Raw genomic sequence first — 21,113 nt, 5'->3', positions numbered from 1 at the left:
CATAAGTCAAGGACTACTTGTACGGAGAACTATTCTGAATACAACTTAATAATAGGTCCATGGTTTGCCTCAAAGTTCATTTTTTCATATCTGGGGAGGGAATGGGCAGATAGACTCAAGTACCTCACTGAAAAATCAATAGGGATGGTAATGCAAGTAGGATTTACGCTGCCTTGTTGACCCAACTACACCACACAGGAAACAAATCCAAATCAGGAGTCCTAGGCAAGTTTGGAGGAGGTAATGAGAGATTGCTATGAAACTAACCTACCCTAAGGAAACCTTAAGAAAGGAGCCATGGTTTGGAAAGGAGTGGTCAGCATCACCAAAGCATAAACGCATATAGGGTAAAATAACTAAATTCAACAAGAAAATGAAGGTTAATATTTCTCCCACAGGATCCATGATCAATTTCCAGTCACAGAAATGGCAAAATACGCCTTGTTCATTTATGAATCCCTTAAAAAAACCAAAGGCAGAGAATTTGTGCCATCCAGGGATGAAATTGAAGCTTTGATCAACAGACAGGAAATGACATCTACTGTCTACTGTCATGGAGGAGGTTCCTGTAAAATCACAATTAATTCTCACACCACTGCTGGCGAGGTGAGAAGTTTTGCAATGGAAAAAGGATTTGATAATGACTAACTTTAGAAATCCACATCCTATAATACTGGACATTCATTAATATGCACAAATGTACCAACATATGACAAGTTTTCCTTGTGAAATAAAAAAAATTCTAACCATTTTGAAAATGGGTATGTCTTCCCAATGTGTATTCTTGGGTTATGAATGTGTGGTGGAATAACACAGATTGTGAAATTGACCTAGTAATTTACTAGTGAGCAAGTAGGTTGTCCATCTCTTTGTAATATATAGGATGTTTTTAAAGAACGAATGTACAATGACATGTTTTATTTATGCCTTGCCTCTCTTTCATTGTGAACATATTAACGGATTGATTTACAACAGCTTCCAACTCACAGAACAGAATTAAATAATGCAAATATCAAGAATAATTTGATAGCAGAAATAGTTTAAAACTGTGGAATTATTTGTATTTGTGATATATATTATATTGGCTTATGATTATGCTGCACACTAAACTGCATAATTTTAATGGAACAACTATATATATGACCTTTTTTTACAAATGATCTTGTATTTGTATTCTAATATTTCTAGTATACAAATTCAGAGCATTCTGAGAAGAAAAGGTAAAGCTGGGATCTGGTTTTGTGTAACTGTTAACAATTGCCCATATACTAGCCAATTAAAAGTTGTAAATTTTATGTCACAACAACCTTTGGTTGAGAAAGAAATACCTGCAAATCTGATATGAAATGTCAAGATTAAAATACATAAAGAGGACAAGATAAGATCAAACAGTCTTTTTTATTTTATCCCCTAGGTTGTTGAAAAATTAATTCGAGGTTTGGGGATGGAAGACAGCAGAAATATGTTTGCATTGTTTGAATACAATGGAATTACAGATAAAGCTATTGAAAGTAGAACTGTTGTGGCTGACGTCTTGGCAAAGTTTGAAAAGTAAGTGTGTCTTTGTTAATAAACATGCAATTAATCTCTCTCCTATTAGCTTTCTGAATTTCTTTTACTTGGATTGATAATATCTCCCTCCCCTCTGCCAAAAGATGCTTTTATGATCCACTGCATTTCTACTGTCCTTCCTCATTTGGATTTGCTCATTTCAGGATTGTCGAGGGGAGAGGACTTCCTACAAGTAGTGTATCTATAGAACAGGGGTGTCAAACTCAATTTCATTGAGGGCCACATCAGCATTGCGGTTGCCCACAAGGGGCCGGGTGGGTGTGGCATGAGTGGGCGTGGCCTACTGGGTGGGCATGGCTAGAGTGCATATGGCCTACTGGGTGGACATGGCCAGCTCTACATCGTTCACATCAAGGGTGCCTATGGGGGCCTGGGCAGGAGTGGGCCAGATCTGAGGGTCTCTGGCAGAAGGAGGGTCTCTGGGCCAGGGCCAAGGCAGTGGGGGCCATTCCCTTACTGTTTCCAGGATGGCTTCAGGGGCCACATGAAACCACTTCGCGGGCCGGATCCGACCCCCGGACCTTGTGTTTGACATGTCTGCTATAGAAGCACAATTAACCAATATCGGACATTATAGAACTTTTTGTTTGCTGATTACATATCCACGGTTGTCACTAATATTGAAGCAAAACTAATGATTGCAATAAGAACAAGCTTTAGAAAAAGTGTTATGTTTTATGCTAAGACTGATGAGCCATTCAGACATACTTCAGATTTTAATGTCTTCAGTATGCATTTATTTTCTCTCAAACTTTTCAACTCCCTATAAAGGTTTGAAAGATTTGCTTTAGACTATGTGCAATCACAGCACTTCTCTGCATTCAGTAAAGTATCCCAACATTTTTCACGCTTCCCAGCAAATCTGAAAAACAGTGACATAACTTTAAGAATTGTATTAACTTTAATAAGTAGATTCCTTAAACTAGCTGCATTTTTGAGGTTCATAAAGAAGCCCAAGCCATGTTGAGCTGCTTAAGTGAATAGCAAAAAAAGTACTGCACTCATGCCATGTACAAAGCACCACTGTAAAAACATTTTGGAAGCATCCACAGCTTTTTTTAAAAAAAAATCACGCTCAAAAAGGAGGAAACCTTGTATACAAAAATATTGCTTTCATACACACTTGCATTATATGAAGGCTTTTATTATTTTACTCAGTTGTGCTTGAATGTAATGATAAACCAGAATTGTTTAGAATTATGGCTTGCTATTATGAGCAGCCTATTTATACATACTGTCCAATTATATGTCTTACATTTTCACACAATCAATCAGCAAAAACGTCACCTCATATGTGAACCTAACTGTTATGGTTACTTTTTATTAACCAGTATTAAAAAATAAACTTCCAACTGTAGTGTCAAGCTCTGGCTGACTAAGGAATCAATAAACTAAAAATCTGATGTGGCCATATTAGAAAGCTTTTGCTTTTTCATTAATTTAATTAATCCCTCCTGTTAATTCAAATCAAATATGGTTGACTGAAAATGGTATAGCACACACTGCTTGAGAATAAGGCAAAGTTCTCGTCCTGGTTTACTGTTTTGTTGAAACACCACAGTTCAGATTATACAGATTTAACCAGAGGTAAACTAGGTTTTAATTCTATTACCAAGTCAAGAGAATACAAGTAATAACAACTGTTGTTGTTGTCATTCCAGGATTGGTGCCACTTCAGAAAGTGACTATGCAGCATGGAAATTTTATTTCAAACTCTACTGCTTCCTAGACATTGAGCATGTACCAAAAGATGGTGTGGAATTTGCATTTATGTTTGAGCAGGTAAAAAAGGGGTTTTTGTTAGACAAAGATGTACTCTCTGTGTGTGTATTACACACACATGCACACAAAGTAATAACACAGTGCCATTTAGATCAAATTAATAGAGGAAACTACCAAAAAAGTTATTAGCAAATGATGTTTAAATTTGTTTTTCCCAGATGTTATCCAATAATAAGAGAAAAATTTGAAAAGCAAAACCACACATATACAAATACAAATACCTTAAGCACTTCAAAGTCCTTCATACCACTTATCTTACTGTAATTTATTTTCTTCCTAATGTTTTCCCACAGGTGCAAGATCCACTTTTTTTGGATCAACCAACTGTTGATCCATTGGTTGCAACAGGACGTGACCAACCAGCTTGTTGCCAAAACCTGATTTTGTGGGCTGAGAGTGACTAGCCCAAAGTAACACAACCAGTTTTCACGCCTAGGGCAGGACTAGAACTTAAGTCTCCTGGTTTCTAGCCTAGTGCCTTAACGACTATACCAAACTGGCCCTCTGCTTATCTGACTGTAATATTTACAACAATCCACTAAAACAAGTATTCCAAATGATAGCTCCAGACCAAGGAAGGGGCAGGCAGAATGTTGCTGCTTTGATGATCAGTTGATGAGTTTCTGGCAGTTGATGAATTCCTGGCAGGTCCAGTTCATTTATCAAACTTAGATTTAGAATTCAGAATGTTATGACATAAATTCCTGAAAAAAAATATTGTTTTTCTTTTTATTAGGCACACGAAGCTGTGATTCAGGGCCATTTTCCAGCTCCTGAAGAAACCCTCCAGGTCCTTGCTGCCTTGCGACTCCAATATCTACAAGGGGACTATTCTTCATCCAATGTTTCAGTACCAGAAATGGAGGATGTTTACCCCTTGCAGAAGCTGAAGTCTCGTATTGTTCAATCCACTAAAGTTTTTGTGCCAACAGAGAGGTTTGAGAGGAAGCGGAACAACTTTCTGGAAGGGACTCTAAGAAGGAGTTTCCGGAGCAGTTCTGTTACTAAGCAGAAGATGGAAGAGGATCAGATGCTTAATATGTGGATTAGGGAGGAGATCTCTGCAGCCAGGACTAGTATGATTGATAAATGGAAAAAAATGCAGGGAATGACTCAAGAACAAGCAATGGCAAAGTACATGAATTTAATTAAGGAATGGCCCGGCTATGGGTCAACGCTCTTTGATGTAGAGGTGAGCATGCCAACCTTCCACCATATAATCATGGACTAAGAAGCTATAACTAAATATAGTGTGCAGTAGGCAACAACTTAAAATGTCTGCATTTTAATTTCTACATTCCTTCTTCTCCTGAGCTGTTTGCTAGCATGGATGAGAGAGTTTTAAAAAGAAACTGAGAAACGGATAATAGTAGATGATAGCAACAGTTCATGTGAAAGAGAGGAAGGGAGAGAGCATGCCATTATTTTTCTGCTTCAAGCGTTTTTGTAACAAGGTGACAGTACTGATAGTCCTCACTTAACATCTTTTGTTTAGTGATTGTTCAATTACAACAGCTCTGGGGGGGGGGGGGGGGAAATGACCTAGGACTTGTTCTTGAAGTTTTCAATCTTATGTGTCCATAATCTCAAGTCAGATGCTTGGCAACCGTCACACATTTGCAATAGTTACCGCGTTCATGAGCATGTTATTACTATTTATGACTTTTCCAGAGTCAATGGGAAAGCCAACAGGAAGTTGCACGTTATATTCATGTGATGTCTCTTTTAATGACTGCAGCTGGGATGCTGGATCTGCTGGTGCTAAGCAGGGCACTTAAGTGATGTCTCATTTAACTACCACTGAGTTGTGGGGGGGGCACGAAGGGAGGCTCAGCCAATCTCAATGTATACATGGTTGTACTTTGCCAATAAAGGTTCATTCATTCATACCACATCACTTAGTGATAGAGTTGCTAGTCCCAATCAGGGTCATTAAGCAAGAACTCCATGTAATCTACACTGGCAAATAAGAAGAGGAACAAATCTACTGGTGCTTAAACAGCCTTAAAATGGAATCACTGTGTATAAATAAAACAGTGTTTTGGAGTGCATGGTAGCATAATAGCATCAATCTGCAATTCATTAAAGCAATCACATCCTTTCTTAGGATTACACAACTACCTTCTGTACTTAGCACTTGATCCTGGGAAAAGATGTGGCGGCTTTAAAGAGTATAGCAGATAAGTGCTATACTGGTACCTCCGCACATTCTAGAGCTCCTGTTTGGAAATAAATCCAAATCCAATCCAATCTATACACGCGGTGAGCAGCAATTCAAGATTACTCATTCACACCCCATCTTAATTGCCATTTTTCCACACATCATACAGCTCAACCATTTTGTGCACTTTTTGAATTAATACTGACATCCAGATATTAGAAAGGTTTCAGGTTTAAGAAATCTAACTTTAAAAGAAAATCATCTTTTGATATTTTCCATGCCTGGGATTTTATAAGGTGTTTTTAATAAGCAAGTGTCCAAGGGATTTTAAATACATAATGATTCGTTACCTATTATTGTGTAATATATACATACATATATACCCATTAGTCAGTTCCTTTTTGAAGTTGGCATCTTTATGCAAACCTTTACCACTTAAAAGAATTAGGCAGTTGACTCATTCGCATGTAAAATGATGAGAAAAGTATTGTGGAAGATTTATGTTGAAAAATAATACAGAAACTGTTAAGGTGATCATTCCAAATTTATTTGAACAGTTGTAACAGGGAATTGGTATCATTTATACTATGTTTCCACCATTCATCTTAATATTATTATTTTTTCTTTCCCTAGTGTAAAGAAGGAGGATTTCCTCAAGAGCTTTGGTTGGGTGTTAGTGCAGAAGCGGTTTCTGTATACAAGCGTGGAGAAGGCAGACCATTGGAAATATTTCAGTATGAACATATTCTTTCCTTTGGAGCTCCACTTGCTAATGTGTACAAGATTGTGGTGGATGAGAGAGAGCTGCTTTTTGGAACCAGTGAGGTGAGCGAAAATCAGAATTGAATAAGAATTTTTGAAATTATTTATTCCATTAAAATATATACATAGTGGCTTAAGCACATTGTTCCTCCTTTCATCGTCATTTTAACTGCATAGGCAATTTCTTGGAGTTCTTATAATCCAATAGATCAGCAGTCCCCAACATTCTGGGCACCAGTTTCATTAGTTTTGTGGAAGACAATTTTTCCATGGACTGGGGAAAGGATGGTTTTGGTTTTGCTTTCTCACCCACTGATCACCTCAAGCTATGTGGCCCAATTCCTAAAAGGCCACGTAATGGTATTGGTCTGTGCCCGGGAGTTGGGGATCCCTGCAAAAGATATTTCCCTCAGTGTTTCTTGTTTTAAAAAAATATGAATAAAGTTTCACTTTAGCCCAAATTGCTTTTATTAAATCATATTAATTAAGGATCAACTTAACAAAAATGTGCCTCATGTTTTCCAGGCCTAGGTGAGATTGCAGGTGTATAATTTTGTATTTGCACAACAACAAAGACAGTGCACTAACTGATTTTGCTTGATGTGTATAGGTCATTGATATTGCCAAACTGATGAAAGCTTATATCAGCATGATTGTGAAAAAGCGTTACAGCACATCTCGATCAGAGAGTAGTCGTGGAAGCCAAAGCAGCTCCAGGTGAAGTCGGAAAATCTGTCCTGTTTGGCCTTCACTGTTGGAACATCTCTACCAACCACGTTTTCTCCAAAAATGGTGATTGACACCTCTTCCAGGAGAATTTTAGCAAGCTTAAACGCTTGCATATTCTCATACTCAACGTGTGCTTATGAACATCAATCCATGAAAACTTTTTTTTTACCTCCAGAATAACGTACTCCATGCCTTAACATAATACACTGTCTTCTGAGCAGTAAGAAGTGCCTTAAAATGTGTAAGCCCACCTGCATTGACCTCTGCTATATTAGTAGAGGGGTTGTGTTTTGAATAAACCACTTAGGATAGCAAAGAGAATGTAATACAGTCATTTTTGCACTAACTGGCTGGTTCATTCATGAGAAAGAAGATTCTGTGTTGGAATGCTGCAGGCAGCTTTCTTTATGGACTTTACTGGGCAATGTTGTATTTTCCCCCTCTCCCGCATCCTTTCATATGTGTGCATGGATCCAATTCAGGTCAATTCCGCTAACTTTATTCCATGTTTCACACACTTTTAAAATTAAAAGGGAATAATAATGTGCAATGGTGTAAACAGTCTTTCTGTATATTTTAATAATTCAGAGCTATAATAGTCTCAATGGTAGAGAGTCTTTATTAGGCAAGTTTTATTTACAAATATGGCAAATTTTTCAAAATTTTTGTACTTTCTTTCAGAGATATTTTTCACCCTTTGCTACATATACGTAACACATCTATGTTTCTCTACTGCTGTATTTAACTCATGTAGATGAAAGAAATTGTATTTATAGACTACCTTTAATATGGATATGTCATTATCAGCACAATATTCAATCATTTGTCTTCATTCTATGAAGCTGTTTTTAAAAACAGTAAACATTTATTTTAAAAGCACTGATTTCATGGAATTTTTGTCTGCTAGATTTAGAGTTTTATTAATTGGGAAACCTTCTGTAAAAGAAACCTGGTTTGATGTCAGCCTGAGGAAGCTAAGACACATGTTCTACATTTAATTAATACATAATACTTGACCTTCCTCCAGTCATAGTGGCTTGTAATATAAATATTGACGGGTGTTTTTTTTTTAAGTTCCATATCCTGTTGTTCTACAGTACAGTATACCTGAAGGGATTTACAGTTACTAAACATCTTACAGAAATTCAAATAGGGAAAATCCAGTATTGCAATGAAATGATAGCAGCCATACATAACTATTTCTCTCTCCTGTACCTGATAACTCAATATAACCAACTGTAACAAAATATACAATATATACATCACAATACAAATCTCAGCAAATATGAATGTACATACTAAAACACATTTATTTCAGGTTTGAGGAAATTAACTGCTGAAAGGACTATAGTACATGCCCTCAAGTCTTTATATGAAATGCTTCATAAACGTCATCACGATAGAAAGATTGTCTCGCTCATGTCTCCCCTTGTAAGCAGGAAAGAAAGAGGGAAAGGCAGCCTCAGCCATCTGAACATTACAATCTAGGTCCACCTTTAGGGCTTTGGGGGAAAATACTAGGACTTATTTCTTTGAAGCGGGGTAAAACCCTGGGAATAAATATTTTAATCCCACTCTGTTTTTCCAGGATTAAGAGTTTGGAGGGAATACCTTGTGTCTTAGCATCCTACCCGGTTGAAGGAAATTGTATCTCTGTAGAAATCTTACAAGGCTATTTTTCAAGGCATCAGAGCTTTTGGGGAGACACTTTCAGGAACAGAACAAGGGCACAATCCACTTTACCTGATTAAGAGGTTAAGTCTAGAAACGCTGAAAGCAACCTAAATAGATCTATAATTCTTGATTGATTAACAAGTGGCCAATTTTCCTTTTCCTGGATAAGATGCTTGAGTTGTGATGGCTGATCAGATTTAGGCACTATTGAATTAAATTTCTTTTCTAGACCTAATTCAATCAAGATGTAGCCCTTTATGGAAGACACGGGGAGAATATCATTCTATTGATCCATCTGGACCTCTCGGGTAATATTCAATATTATGAATCATGATACTCATCAAGGCAGGCTGCTAAGTTATAGGGAGAGCAGTTGGAATGTACTTGGAATCCCATATTCAGAAGATAGTCCTAGGGAATTTTTCTTTGATTTAAAGGTATTTTATTCAATTTTGTGGCATTTTTGCAGTGTTCTAGTTTATCCTAATACCTTTAACATTTACATGAATTAACTGAGAGATTTGGGGGTGCTTACAACACACAGCTCTGTCTCCTTTTCACTGGATCCATGTGAGGCGAGTGCTAAATACTAGTTATAGCAGTGGGTTTTTCCCCCCTTGTGTTAAGAAAATTATTTTTTTCTGGAAAAGTAGTACAAGAAATATCCCAAGAACAGACCCACTAATAATTGCAATATCTAGTCCAGAAATCACCAAATGATTTAAATGAGATGTTCAAAAAATTTTTCTATATCCCAGTCATTTAATAGCATTTAGTAACTGACATTATTCTCTCATAATTGTAGCTATGCATATTAAGCTGTTTATAATCTGGGCTTCAGATTCCAGACTTTTCTGTAGGGGTGAGAAAAAGACTATCTTAAAATCATCATCATAATGGGAGGATGCTTTATTTGGAGTGAGAGGTCAGCATTCTCTGGCACTCCCTGAAATATCATTTTGATAATTTAATTGCTATTTTAATAGGTAGTACTGAAACGAAAATTTAAAAAATTTTCGTGCTTGCTGGAAGTGACTTATTTTTATATGAATGGTGCCCAAGTCCTATCATCTTCTTAACAAAGTGAACAATTTAGACAGCAACTGAGAAAGATAAGATGGTCATTTAAGATGAGATACCAAAGTTATTAAGGATATATTTGGCGCTCATAGTACTAAAATAAATATCATATTTTTGGTGATGTACTACTTCCAATACCAGAAACATAAAGCAGTTACTGGGAACATCAGCAGAATACTATTGTGCTCTTCCCATGCATACCTGAGTAGGTATGTTAACAGGATATGTATGAGTCTTTGGAAAAAACTATCAACATTAATAAGCAATACAATTACATAGTTTAAGGACAACCTAACATTTACAGAACAATGTGGACTTTCAAAATGGAAAAAGGGTGGTGGTGGTGGAGGAAGATGAGTGTTTCCCATTTAAGCTATCTCTGTATTAGGTTACAGTCTTCAATGTAAAATCATGTACTGTAGATTGGATCCAAAGGTAGGGAAGTAACCCTAAATTTGCATTAAGGACCCTGAGAGCACAAAAGACACAAATAACAGGTTTTTTTCATTTTCAGCATTTCAAACCCTATTTCCATTCTTAGAAAAGTTGTCTCTCTCCTTTCATAAGTGGAAAAGATAAATTTTACAATAGAGATGAAATTATCACAAGTTTTATAGATATGATGGTTCATAGGAGATATTAAAACACAATCTATAAACATACAAAATGGATAGCATGTTCTTCAGAAAGTAAATATGGCATACTGTACAGAATATCTTTGAAAATTTTGATTGTTGAATATAAGAAGAGAAATGTTTGGAAGTAAACTTTTGTTCGTAGATGCAACTTTAAATTCTGACCCAAAATGTTGGACTTGTGTTATTTTATTTATTTAAGAAAATTTATATGACCTTTCAATTCACTCTCAGTGACTCCAGGCGGCTTATTCCAAAAATCCAATTTTCTTTTAGCCTTACTATTTAAAGCAGTAACCTATCATAAATTAACACTGTTTATCATTCTTAATAAAATGTATAGGTTTTGAAAAAGTTTCATTCAAATCTGCCTTTGGTACTCTGCAGACAAGTCTTTATAGATCGTATTTCTTTTTGAGCAAATAAAACACTTTCAGAACTAGGGGATACTTCAGGTTAATTAGATAGAATACTTTAGCTCAATGGGAAAAGCTGCCATTCTGTTAAGAAAGAAAAAGGGCTTTCAAATGAGCTCCACTGGGTTGGAACTGATCTCATTGTTTGATAGGTAGTCATCACAATTTGTTGCAGCCATTTGATATCTTACAGCAAAAACAGTTTCTGCTGTAAGATCATATTAGTTCATATTAGAAATCACTATGGATTACTCAGAAACACTAAGCATGGGATACTATTGTTTATTGAAGTAAGGAAGAGCATGACACTAAAATTCTTCTATGACAAAATTAAAATACTGGAAGTGAATAGATGTTTTACCTGATAAGACGTATTCGTAGTTTTACCTATCAGAGGGTTTATTATACATTTGGCAACACTAACAAGATAGAATTCGCCTTCCTCTTCTTTCCACCCATCTCCGATATTCCCCAATGAACGAAAATAAGAACATTCGATGTAGTACAATCCAGGTGGCAGCTCTCCCCAATCCTAGTAAGGGGAAAAAAAATCTTTTGCCAATAACTTTTTAAATGATACATTAACAATGGGGGCTAAGACAATTCCTTTGTAAGTAAGCTTGTTGACAAAAATGTTAGGTAAATATTTTGAGAAAACGGGGGCAAGTATTAAAAAAGAGGATACTAGTATGCCCTTTTTAAAATATGTATACAAGCGCGGAGAGATTTTGCAAACAGACCAGGACAAGAAAACAGATGGGAAAGAAGAACCGATTGTTAAATCAGAAAAAATAAATAAATAAATCCAATACTGGCGCTATCACACTTGTGCTGGAAGAAGAAGACTTTTCATTTTTTTTTCTGACCAAGCAATACAGGTTCCGTCTCCCCTAGCTCGCTCCTTTGCGTTTCTAATAATGCCTGGAGCGTACGCTTCCCACGGTGACTTTGCAACAACGAGTTCGCCTAAATCGATCGCGTCCTCCCCAAGTTTTCCCCGGCCATGGTCCCTCCCCTTTCTCCAACACGCCCCACTCTGTGACAAGATACACACGGGTTATTTGCACGCCACTCCAGACAAATCGCCCCCTTCACCCTCAACGCTCGTTACCAACCCTGAAGCCTATTTCTTCCCCACCCCACTCCCACTCCCCTTTTAGCTTTTCTTCTTCTGCACTCTTCTTGCAGGCTTTGGAGCAGGGGGTCTTCAAACTTGGCCCTTTTATGACTTGTGGACTTCAACTCCCAGAATTCCTCAGCCAGCAAAGCTGGCTGAGGAATTCTGGGAGTTGAAGTCCACAAGTCATAAAAGGGCCAAGTTTGAAGACCCCCTTGCTTTGGAGACCCTCTCCCCAAAGTAGCCAATCACCAGGCCTCGCCTAGCCTTCTTCGGAGGTTTTTATTGGCTCCTGCCTTGCAAAGGGGGCGGAATAGGAGGCTGGAGTATGCCCGGATGTTCCCAAAGCCTCCGTTGGCTTGGCTTGGCGCTTCTGTCTGGTGTCGGGCGCTGTAAGCGACATGGATGGCGGGGAGGAGCAGGTGATGTTGCCACCGAGCCTTCAGGAGGGGCCCCGGTTAGAGGAGGCGGCGGCGGCGGCGAACCAAGAAGAGCGAAACGTTGAGCTGCAGCCGGATACGGAATATTGCTCCGCGATGGAGGCGCTGACTTGGAAGAGGCCGTTCCTTACCCTGGCCAGCTTCCTCTGCGCCAACCTGCTCTTCTGGTGAGCCACGCAGCCGCGCATCTCGGTCCCCGGACGCTTCTTTGAATTAAGACTCAAAGAAGAGATTTGCTTTCTTTCTCTCCCGACACCCCCCCCCACCCGCCTTTCCATCCTCCTCCTCCTCCTCCTCCTCCTCCTCCTGCTTTCTCGCCCTTTAGTTGGCTCCGCTCCGGCATGGGTTCCTTGGTTCTGATAGAAAACGCGTTAAGGGCGCGCTAATGAAAAGGCTGCTCCCGAGCATGCACAGAGTGCTAAGTTAGGAGGGCTGATGATGCCGTCCAGTCTAGGGGGATTGTTGCCAACAGCGGCCGTCTGGATGTTTTTTTTTAAAAAAGAGCATGAAAGTAAGAGACCTGTTCTCTCTGTGTTGGGGAGGTTTCAATAGGCGACCAGTGCTTTAACTCTTAACTACCTGGCGTGTCTGTTTGCTTAATCCTTCTAAGCCGCCTAAGCCAAGAAAGAGCCTTCGCTTCATCGTATAGTGGTGAATTCCATAATTTAATTTCATAATTTAATTAAGGCACAGTAGGAAGGATTATTATTTTTTTCCCCTCTCTCTGTCTGGAGGAACCACAACTGGTTTCTTCATCTGTAGGAACCAACGGCCCCCTACGGCAGAGAACTTATGTATTTGGGGTAGGTTTGAATTCTGTTTAAATAAGGCAGAGAACTTATGTATTTGGGGTAGGTTTGAATTCTGTTTAAATAAACGTGTGTGTGTGTGTGTGTGTGTGTGTGTGTGCTCCTCCTACCTTGCTAAGGGCTTTTCCGATCGGTTGTTTTTCTTCTGCACCTCCTCGGTGCTGGATCCTTCTGTTTTCTTTCTTTTCTTCAAAGATGGTGGTGTTGCAAAAGATTTCCCCAGGGACGCTCCGAAAGGAAAGAATGGAAGCCCATCGGAATAAGTTAATGGTGGGGGAGGGGACAGGAGAGAGAGAGAGAGAGAGAGAGAGAGACTAGATGGGAAAATAATAGCTAGAAGAATAAAATAGTAATTGGTGAGAGGAACGCAGTGTGGAAGGGGAAGGTGAATCAGCTGCAACTAGATGATGCTAGGAACATCAAAGCATCTAGAGAATGCTTAAAGGAAAGGTGGAGCTAAAACTGACAAGGAAATGTGAAATATAGAAAATAGTTACAGATTCTGCATGTGATCGGTGGTTGGTTTTAATTAGCAGGGTGGCCAGAACAGCTGACTGCAGGCAAAGCCATATATATGTGTGTGTGTGTGTGTGTGTGTGTGTCTGTATATGTAAGCAAAATCATCCATACCTGTAGCAGAAGCCAGAGATAGGCAGAGGAAAGTAATAGCAAAATAAATGCAGAGCAGAGCTGGGAGGGGACCTGTATAGCAGCACAAATAACATCCTTTAACCTTCATTTTCCTGTTCCACTAGCAAGCAGGTGCACAGGAAAAAAGCAACAGTGACAGTACAAAATAAGAGATGGGGAAAGAACCATATAGTGAAGGTTTTCTTTGAATCCACTCTCTTTTCCCCAGCAAATCTTCCTCAAGAAAATAGAATTTGAAATTGGTAGTATAAATATAATGTGTTTGGAAGCTCAAATTAGCTGGCATATTTTAGCATATCCTATTGTGCAAAATCATCTTATGGGGTTGACATCGCTCGGAGTATTGCGTTATTCAAACCCAGAAAATTAGATTGAATCAACAACATAACTTCACAGGTCATGTAAATACAGCTACTCTAGTTAGTTCAGATCATCAAGTAAGACTTAACTCCTGGTGTCTATATAGACAAGTGATATGCATCTCAAACTGCTATCAGTTATATCTCTCAGCTGCAATTCAAAGGATAACTATTTGATACTGTCCATTCACCCTATCCATTATCTTTTCATTTTGGTGATATTACAGAATTCTGGTGATGTAATCTTTGAGTCCAAAATATGAGTTTGCTTGCCAATAATTATCTCAAATATTGAATGGTTTTTCTTGTACTCCATGTTACTGTTAGTAGTCACCTCCAAATTCATAATTCAGAGGTAAGGTAAAGGGAGTCCCTGCGGATTTTACTGTGAAAGTCGTTGCCAACTATAAGGAGTGGTGCTCATCTCTGTATTAAGGCCATTGAGCCAGCACTGTCCAAAGACATTACTGCATTCATGTGACTAGCATGATACCTTCCCACCCAAATGGTACCTATTTATCTACTCGCATTTGCATGCTTTCAGACTGCTAGGTTGGCAGGAGCTGGGGTAAGAACGGGAACTCAGCCCGTTGTGTGGTGCTCAAGTCTTGAACCCGGGTTGCGGGCTTTCCAGCGACAAGCCCAGTATCTTAACTGCTGAGCCACCGCGCCATCCAAATTCAGAGGCATTGTACTATTTTTTCATTCAAGACCAGCTTCCACATTAGCATCAGAAACACTTTTGATCTTTCTTATTACAAATACATATTTATCCATATTTGTTTTATTGGATCTAGGCATTGTTTTGACTTTAAAACAAGTCTGGGCGGGTCACAGCATCAAAAAAATTACAAAACATACAGTATACGTAAACAAGATGGTATTCAGCCAATTAAAACATAACATGTACAACAAGAGTCCTCTTCTACTTACGTCAAGGGAAGGGGAAAATATTATTGTTTTATGACTTACCTAAGTTTGTCATTGCTTTCCCCAGGGACTGAATTCTCCTTCACATTATCCATTTTTATCTTCTGATTGTGCCAAAGAAAACAAAACTATGTAGCACCTTCATTTCTTTACTATTGCTCCATGTTTGCTAAGCAGGTTGATTGACAACTCTGCCTTAATGTTTAACAGATTTTTACTTCCCAGTTTTAGTTTCATAAAGTCTTTTTCTTACGATTCTTTTTTTCAATATTTTTTTTATTCAAAATGTTAAAATACAAGGCAAGACCAAAAAATGTGCAAAAAAGAAAAAGACATACACACCAATTGTCCCCCCAGAAGAATACTGATAAATATATTTCTAGAATAATGATATGTTGTGACACACCCATTAGCCTTAGCATGTGCCATATCCTGTTATGATTTACCCAATAAAAAATCTTGCTCTAGTTAATAGAGCAACAGTAGGCCATTTATAGTTATTTGCTGTCTCTGTTTTCCATCTTGTTTTCTGGTCTTTTGCCTCTCAATTTTTTTTCTGCATACCACGTTTTTTTCTTCATTTTTTCTTCATTTTCTATCATTCTTTGTAAGAACATGTTTAGTCATATGAGAAGTTAGTGTAATGGTTTAGGAATCTTCATCCTACATTTTGATTTGGGGTTCAGACTTGCTTAAACATTTCAGCCACAACTTGCATTTTTCTTGGCAGTACTAAAAAAATAAATTTGCCCTTGTTTTTTAGATTTTTTTTAAATCTCATTTTCATTATTTTTATAACTCAAGGCAGCAAACATATCTAATACTCTTCCATCGTCCTGTTTTCTCCTCAACATCTCAGGTGAGTTGGGCTGAGAGAGAGCGACTGGCCCAAGGTCACACAGCCGGCCTTCATGCGTAGATTAGAACTCACAGTCTCCTGGTTTCTAACCTGGTGCCTTTACACTAAACCAGGGGTAGACATCCTTGGCTCTTTTATGACTCGTGGACTTCAACTTCCAGAATTCCTGAGCCAGCATGGCTCAGCTTGGAAACCTCTCCCTTTCCCCTCAGCATGGCTGGCTCAGGAATTCTGGGAGTTGAAGTCCACGAGTCATAAAAGAGCCAAGTTTGCCTACCCCTGCACTAAACCAAGCTGATTTCCTAGCTTCTCGTCCCAGCTGGAATTTAGATTTCTTTTATGGTAACTTGACTTTCTTTATAATTGCAGAGTTCTATCTACTGTCCGCTCTCATTATTCTTAATTTCACCCATAAAAACATGTCTTTGCTAGCAAAGATAACCCTGTCAAGAACTTCCACTTTTATCAAAGTTACACAGCAGGTTACTGAGGCTACTGAGTCCTCCCACCATGTCAATTGCTTGTGTGCTCCTCTAGATTCTAGATTACATACATGGCATGCAACCAAGATATTTAAGAGACTGCCTCTCTCTGACTACATCTATCCATGTCATCAGATCCATCAGGAGAAGCATGTTATGGGTCTTTCAAACTTGTGAAGGTTGTAAATGTGAGGATTGTTGCCTTTTTCATCGTAATTATAAAGAGTTGCCAAACAAGGCTGTCACTAAATATGGACTACTTGCGCCATCTCTATTCATCTTTGTATGAACTGGAGGGGAAAAGGAAATGCTTTCTCAATTAGTGTGCGGATCCAGGGTTATCCAGTTAAAGTGACTGGCAGTTGAAACAGCCAAAAACATCCTTACTTTGCTTTGGAATGACCTGGCATAAAATGGGAATATTTTAATAGCCTTGAAAAGATACACCTCTCAATTTCTGATACTCGGCTTCAGAGGCAGTATGCCTCTTAGTAACAAGCACAGGAGAGGAGCAGCAGAATAGCACATTGTCCCAGAGGCATCTTGCTGTCAAATTTGGGAAAGAAGATGCTGGATTGGATTGGTTGGGCTTTTTTGTCTGATTGTGTGGGTCTGTCTTTATATACTTAGGAAAGGGAACCGTGTTGCTTGGATTCTGAAGATCCTGTGCATAGTTAGGCTGCTTAAACTGTATTGGTTGAATAGATCTTACAATGTGCAAAACTGGAACTATGATAATTTCTTATAGAAATGCCAAACATTTGGGACAAATTACAATTCAAAACAGGAACCTGAACCCCTCCCCCCAATTAACATATATTGCTTTCTTTAAAGAAATACCATTTTGAAATATTTACTGAATTAAAGTTATGAGTAAATCTTTAGCTAATGTTCTAAAATGTAGTATCTTAAGCTACCACAGCTTAATATACTTAACTACTTGAGAGAAAAAGGATACAAAAAGAATACTTGAACTAGTTTCTATAGCATTTTCTCTGATAAAGTAACCACTTCAATCTCCTCCAAATTGATGTATGAATTAAACAAAAATGCAAACGAAACATCAGTATTTGCAGTTTGCCATGGTTGAGTTAGGATCAGATATGAAAACCTTTTCTGAGACCCAAATAAATCAGCAAGTCAGAAGAGTGCTATAATCTCTCTTTTTTCCATAAAAATAACTATTTTAATAGGTTTTTTTGTATTTTTTTGTATTTTTTTGTTTTTTTTAATGTTTTTTTTTATTAAAGAGTTTTACAAAAACAAAATTTTACAATATATCCCCAAATCCCTCCCACCCCAAACCCGCCCACTTCCCCCCCCCCCCACTTCCCAGAGCTAAATACAGGATTATAGTTACAATAATCATATTCTAAATAAAAATTATGCATAATATACAATTAACCAAATTCATAATGTGCTTTAACTCCCCTTTAATATAACTACAAACAACGTGCCAATAACAATATCCCACTAAAATCTACTCATAAGCTATATAAATCAAATAAATAAATAAATAAATAAATAAATAAATAAATAAATAAATGGAACTTTTTAGTCCCATATTTGTTCTGAATATAATTTATCCATCTCCTCCAAACTGAAATATATCTTTCCTGTGAATGATCTTTCAAATAAGCAGAAATCTTAGACATTTCTGCAAGATTCGAAACTTTAAACACCCATTCTTCTATAGTGGGCAAACTATCCTTCTTCCAATATTGTCCCACCAGTAACCGTGCTGCTGTTATCATGTTCAACATCAAGTTAGTTTCTTTAACATCACAATCTACAACAATACCCAATAGAAACAATTGCGGAGAAAACTTTCTCTTAAAAATCTTTTGAATGTTCCACCAAATTTTAATCCAAAAGGCTTTTATATTTCTACAAGTCCACCACATGTGAAAATAGGTAGCTTCTAAACTACCACACCTCCAACATTTAGACTGTAAATTAGGATACATGTTGGACAACTTCTTGGGATCCAGATGCCATCTATAAAACATTTTATAAAAATTTTCTCTTAAATTTTGAGCCTGAGTAAAGAGGGGGACTCAAGGTGCCGAATTTGAAATTGTACTATAATGTGGTTGCCTTGACCTGGATTAGTGATTGGCTTAATTTAACTAACAAGAGAATACTTCATCTTGAGGGATGGGATTTGGTATATGGATGGCATGCATATTTGCTTTACGATAAGAAGGTGGACAGGGCTTTTAAATCCCATATTCTTAGAAGTGCTTTATTGCGTGTCTGGAAAAAGTATTATTATAAGTTAAATTATAAAATACCGATTTGGGGAATTCCTGGACACGCGATAGAGGGTGTATCTATGGGAGTGAGTATGGATATGGTTTCTTATAAGGAATTACTTAGATTGCAAGGGAATGATTGGCAACTTAAACCATTAGAGGAGTTAAGACAAGAAAACATAAGTTACTCTTGGTTTCAATATACCCAATTGAAAGCTAGGTGGAAGTCAGATCAAAAGGTTGGCATCACAATTATAGATCAAAATTTAGTAAAGCAAATTAGAGATTTAAATTGTGCACATATAAAGAGGATATATAATGCTTTAATTGAATTGGATTCGGAAACAGAACTGGTTAAAGACTGCATGATAAAGTGGGCACAAAATATTCAGGAACCAATTTCGTTGGACACCTGGGAGATAATTTGGGTCAGAAATGTTAAATTTACTCAGGATAAAAATAACTATTGAATCTAGTAAGAAATGACTTGAGTAATGCATTTGAAAAGGGAACCGATGCCCAAGGAAATGTAACACGTCTTCTCTTGCAGCTTCTTTGCTTTGCAGATTCTGCTTTTTCTTTTAAGAAAATGCCACTAGAAAATGATAACATGCATTTTCTTTTTAAAAACTTGCACATTATTTGCAACTTTGATAAACATGTTCCATGTAATCACAAAACAAAACCTTGCTGTGGATAGAAACCCACATTAAAGAGATAAATTCAGCCATCACATTGTTGTTGTTAGTTGCGAAGTCGTGTCCGACCCATCGCGACCCTATGGACAACATTCCTCCAGGCTTTCCTGTCCTCTACCATCTTCTGGAGTCCATTTAAGCTCACGCCTACTGCTTCAGTGACTCCTTCCAGCCACCTCATTCTCTGTCGTCCCCTTCTTCTCTTGCCCTCAATCTTTCCCAGCATTAGGCTCTTCTCCAGTGAGTCCTTCCTTCTCATTAGGTGGCCAAAGTATTTGAGTTTTAGCTTCAGGATCTGGCCTTCTAAAGAGCAGTCAGGGTTGATCTCCTCTAGGACTGACCGGTTTGATCGCCTTGCAGTCCAAGGGACTCGCAGGAGTCTTCTCCAGCACCATAGTTCAAAGGCTTCAATTCTTTGGCGCTCAGCCTTTCTTATGGTCCAACTTTCACTGCCATACATTGCAACTGGGAAGACCATAGCCTTGACTATACACACTTTTGTTGACAGGGTGATGTCTCTCCTTTTTTTCCTCCCTTCCCCACAAATTCAGTAATATTTCTTCCAAAATCACAAGAGTGGGCCTATAAATAATTCGTTGCTTTTGGCATGTAAAAATGCTCCTTTTGGGGGAGGGGGACAATTTTTTATATTATATATTTTTTAAAGTTATATTACATTTCACACAACATTGCTTAATGGCAACACAACAGAGAACCTTTATTTTTTATTAAACTTGGCAGTCGCGTTAAATTCATTGTAAAATTAGGTTTGTTTTAAATTGATTTTGATTCCTGGTGATTTCATGTAACTTTTTAAGTTATTAACTTATTAAGTTTGCTCAGTGAAATGATTCTGATATAATTCTTTTAGGTTCCTAGCACTAACTCCTTGGAAATTTTACCACCTGGTTTCGCTTGTACTACTTGGAATAGTCTTTATGCAGATGATGAAGGAATTAGTGCTGTCTAGACTAAAAGGTAAGGTTTGCTTTTCTGCCTAATTTAGCATGTAATGTTATATCAGTAAAGTCTGGAAGCCAATCAGTATTACTTTAACCTCCTAATTTAGAATTTAAAATCTCGGGTAATCTACATTGGGTGCCATATCAGTAAAAGAATTCCTTCCCTCTCCATTCTTAGTTTTATTTTAATCGAATTTTGAAATTTAAGATCCTTCCTTATTGTTTTACTCTTTTACATTACGTTTTATCCAATGTCTTTAAGCTGCCTAGAGTCGTCTTTGGCAAGATGGGCGGCATACATGTTAAATAAACTAATAAATGAGTTGCTTAATATTGTAATTAGACAACTTATCAGTTCATTAAGAGAAGTGACTCATATCAACTAATTTAGCCCAGAATATATTCAGATGTCAGCTCCTAAATTGTAAAGATCATATTCACATAAGCATGTTTGAAAGCTTGAACTGTGTTATGTAATTTCTTTAGCTACAAGAGCCAATTCCTATGGTATTTATATAGCTTAATTATGATTCTGAATATGGGTCACTTATGTGTGTCTTGAGAGAGAGGTTACTAAAGCAACTTGATGGCTCATAAGTAATATATTCTAGCCCACAAAGGAAATACCTTTTGCTTTAATTACTTATCCTACTCTGATTTCAGGTGGGCAGTTATGGCGACGTCTCACTGACTAGTAAGTGCTGTTGACTTATACCTATCTTTATTTTGCCGGGGACTTT

General features: G+C 37.7%; 3 protein-coding genes across 4 annotated transcripts in view; 2 read left to right on the top strand and 1 right to left on the bottom strand.

The window, feature by feature from the left end:
• Positions 1–8,600, top strand: part of MYO10 (myosin X) — a 155,672-nt gene extending 147,072 nt beyond the window's left edge. Inside the window, exons 35-40 of the mRNA XM_081323252.1 lie at positions 399–606; positions 1,415–1,551; positions 3,234–3,354; positions 4,091–4,546; positions 6,149–6,340; positions 6,888–8,600. Coding sequence (XP_081179378.1) covers positions 399–606; positions 1,415–1,551; positions 3,234–3,354; positions 4,091–4,546; positions 6,149–6,340; positions 6,888–6,998 — 1,225 coding nt within the window. The 3' untranslated portion in view covers positions 6,999–8,600. The remainder of the gene's footprint in view (positions 1–398; positions 607–1,414; positions 1,552–3,233; positions 3,355–4,090; positions 4,547–6,148; positions 6,341–6,887) is intronic.
• A 1,072-nt stretch (positions 8,601–9,672) lies between these two features.
• LOC308666834 (uncharacterized protein) lies at positions 9,673–15,257 on the bottom strand. Its single transcript, XM_081325794.1, has 4 exons — positions 15,160–15,257; positions 13,288–13,405; positions 11,173–11,343; positions 9,673–10,229 (listed from the first exon to the last, which is right to left on the bottom strand). The coding sequence occupies exons 1-4, from the start codon at positions 15,210–15,212 to the stop codon at positions 10,221–10,223; spliced, it is 351 nt and encodes a 116-aa protein (XP_081181920.1). The 5' UTR covers positions 15,213–15,257; the 3' UTR covers positions 9,673–10,220.
• RETREG1 (reticulophagy regulator 1) overlaps positions 12,274–21,113 on the top strand; it is a 53,258-nt gene continuing 44,418 nt past the window's right edge. For both annotated transcript variants that reach the window (XM_081325793.1, XM_081325792.1), the window contains exons 1-3: positions 12,274–12,535; positions 20,283–20,389; positions 21,037–21,067. In XM_081325793.1, coding sequence (XP_081181919.1) covers positions 12,330–12,535; positions 20,283–20,389; positions 21,037–21,067 — 344 coding nt within the window. In that variant the 5' untranslated portion in view covers positions 12,274–12,329. The remainder of the gene's footprint in view (positions 12,536–20,282; positions 20,390–21,036; positions 21,068–21,113) is intronic.

This window comes from Vipera berus (genome assembly GCF_964194415.1).
Source record: "Vipera berus genome assembly, chromosome: 3".
NCBI lineage: Eukaryota > Metazoa > Chordata > Lepidosauria > Squamata > Viperidae > Vipera > Vipera berus.
This window is presented reverse-complemented; position numbering and strand designations above follow the sequence as displayed.

Excerpts from the sequence above, each read along its gene's own strand:
- LOC308666834 (XM_081325794.1), bottom strand. The coding sequence starts at position 15,212 with ATGGATAATGTGAAGGAGAATTCAGTCCCTGGGGAAAGCAATGACAAA. Across the intron at positions 13,406-15,159 it reads GAAAGCAATGACAAACTTAG|CGTCCCTGGGGAAATCTTTT; the intron begins GTAAGTCATAAA and ends TTCCTTTCGGAG. Across the intron at positions 11,344-13,287 it reads TCGGAAAAGCCCTTAGCAAG|GATTGGGGAGAGCTGCCACC; the intron begins GTAGGAGGAGCA and ends TCCCCTTACTAG.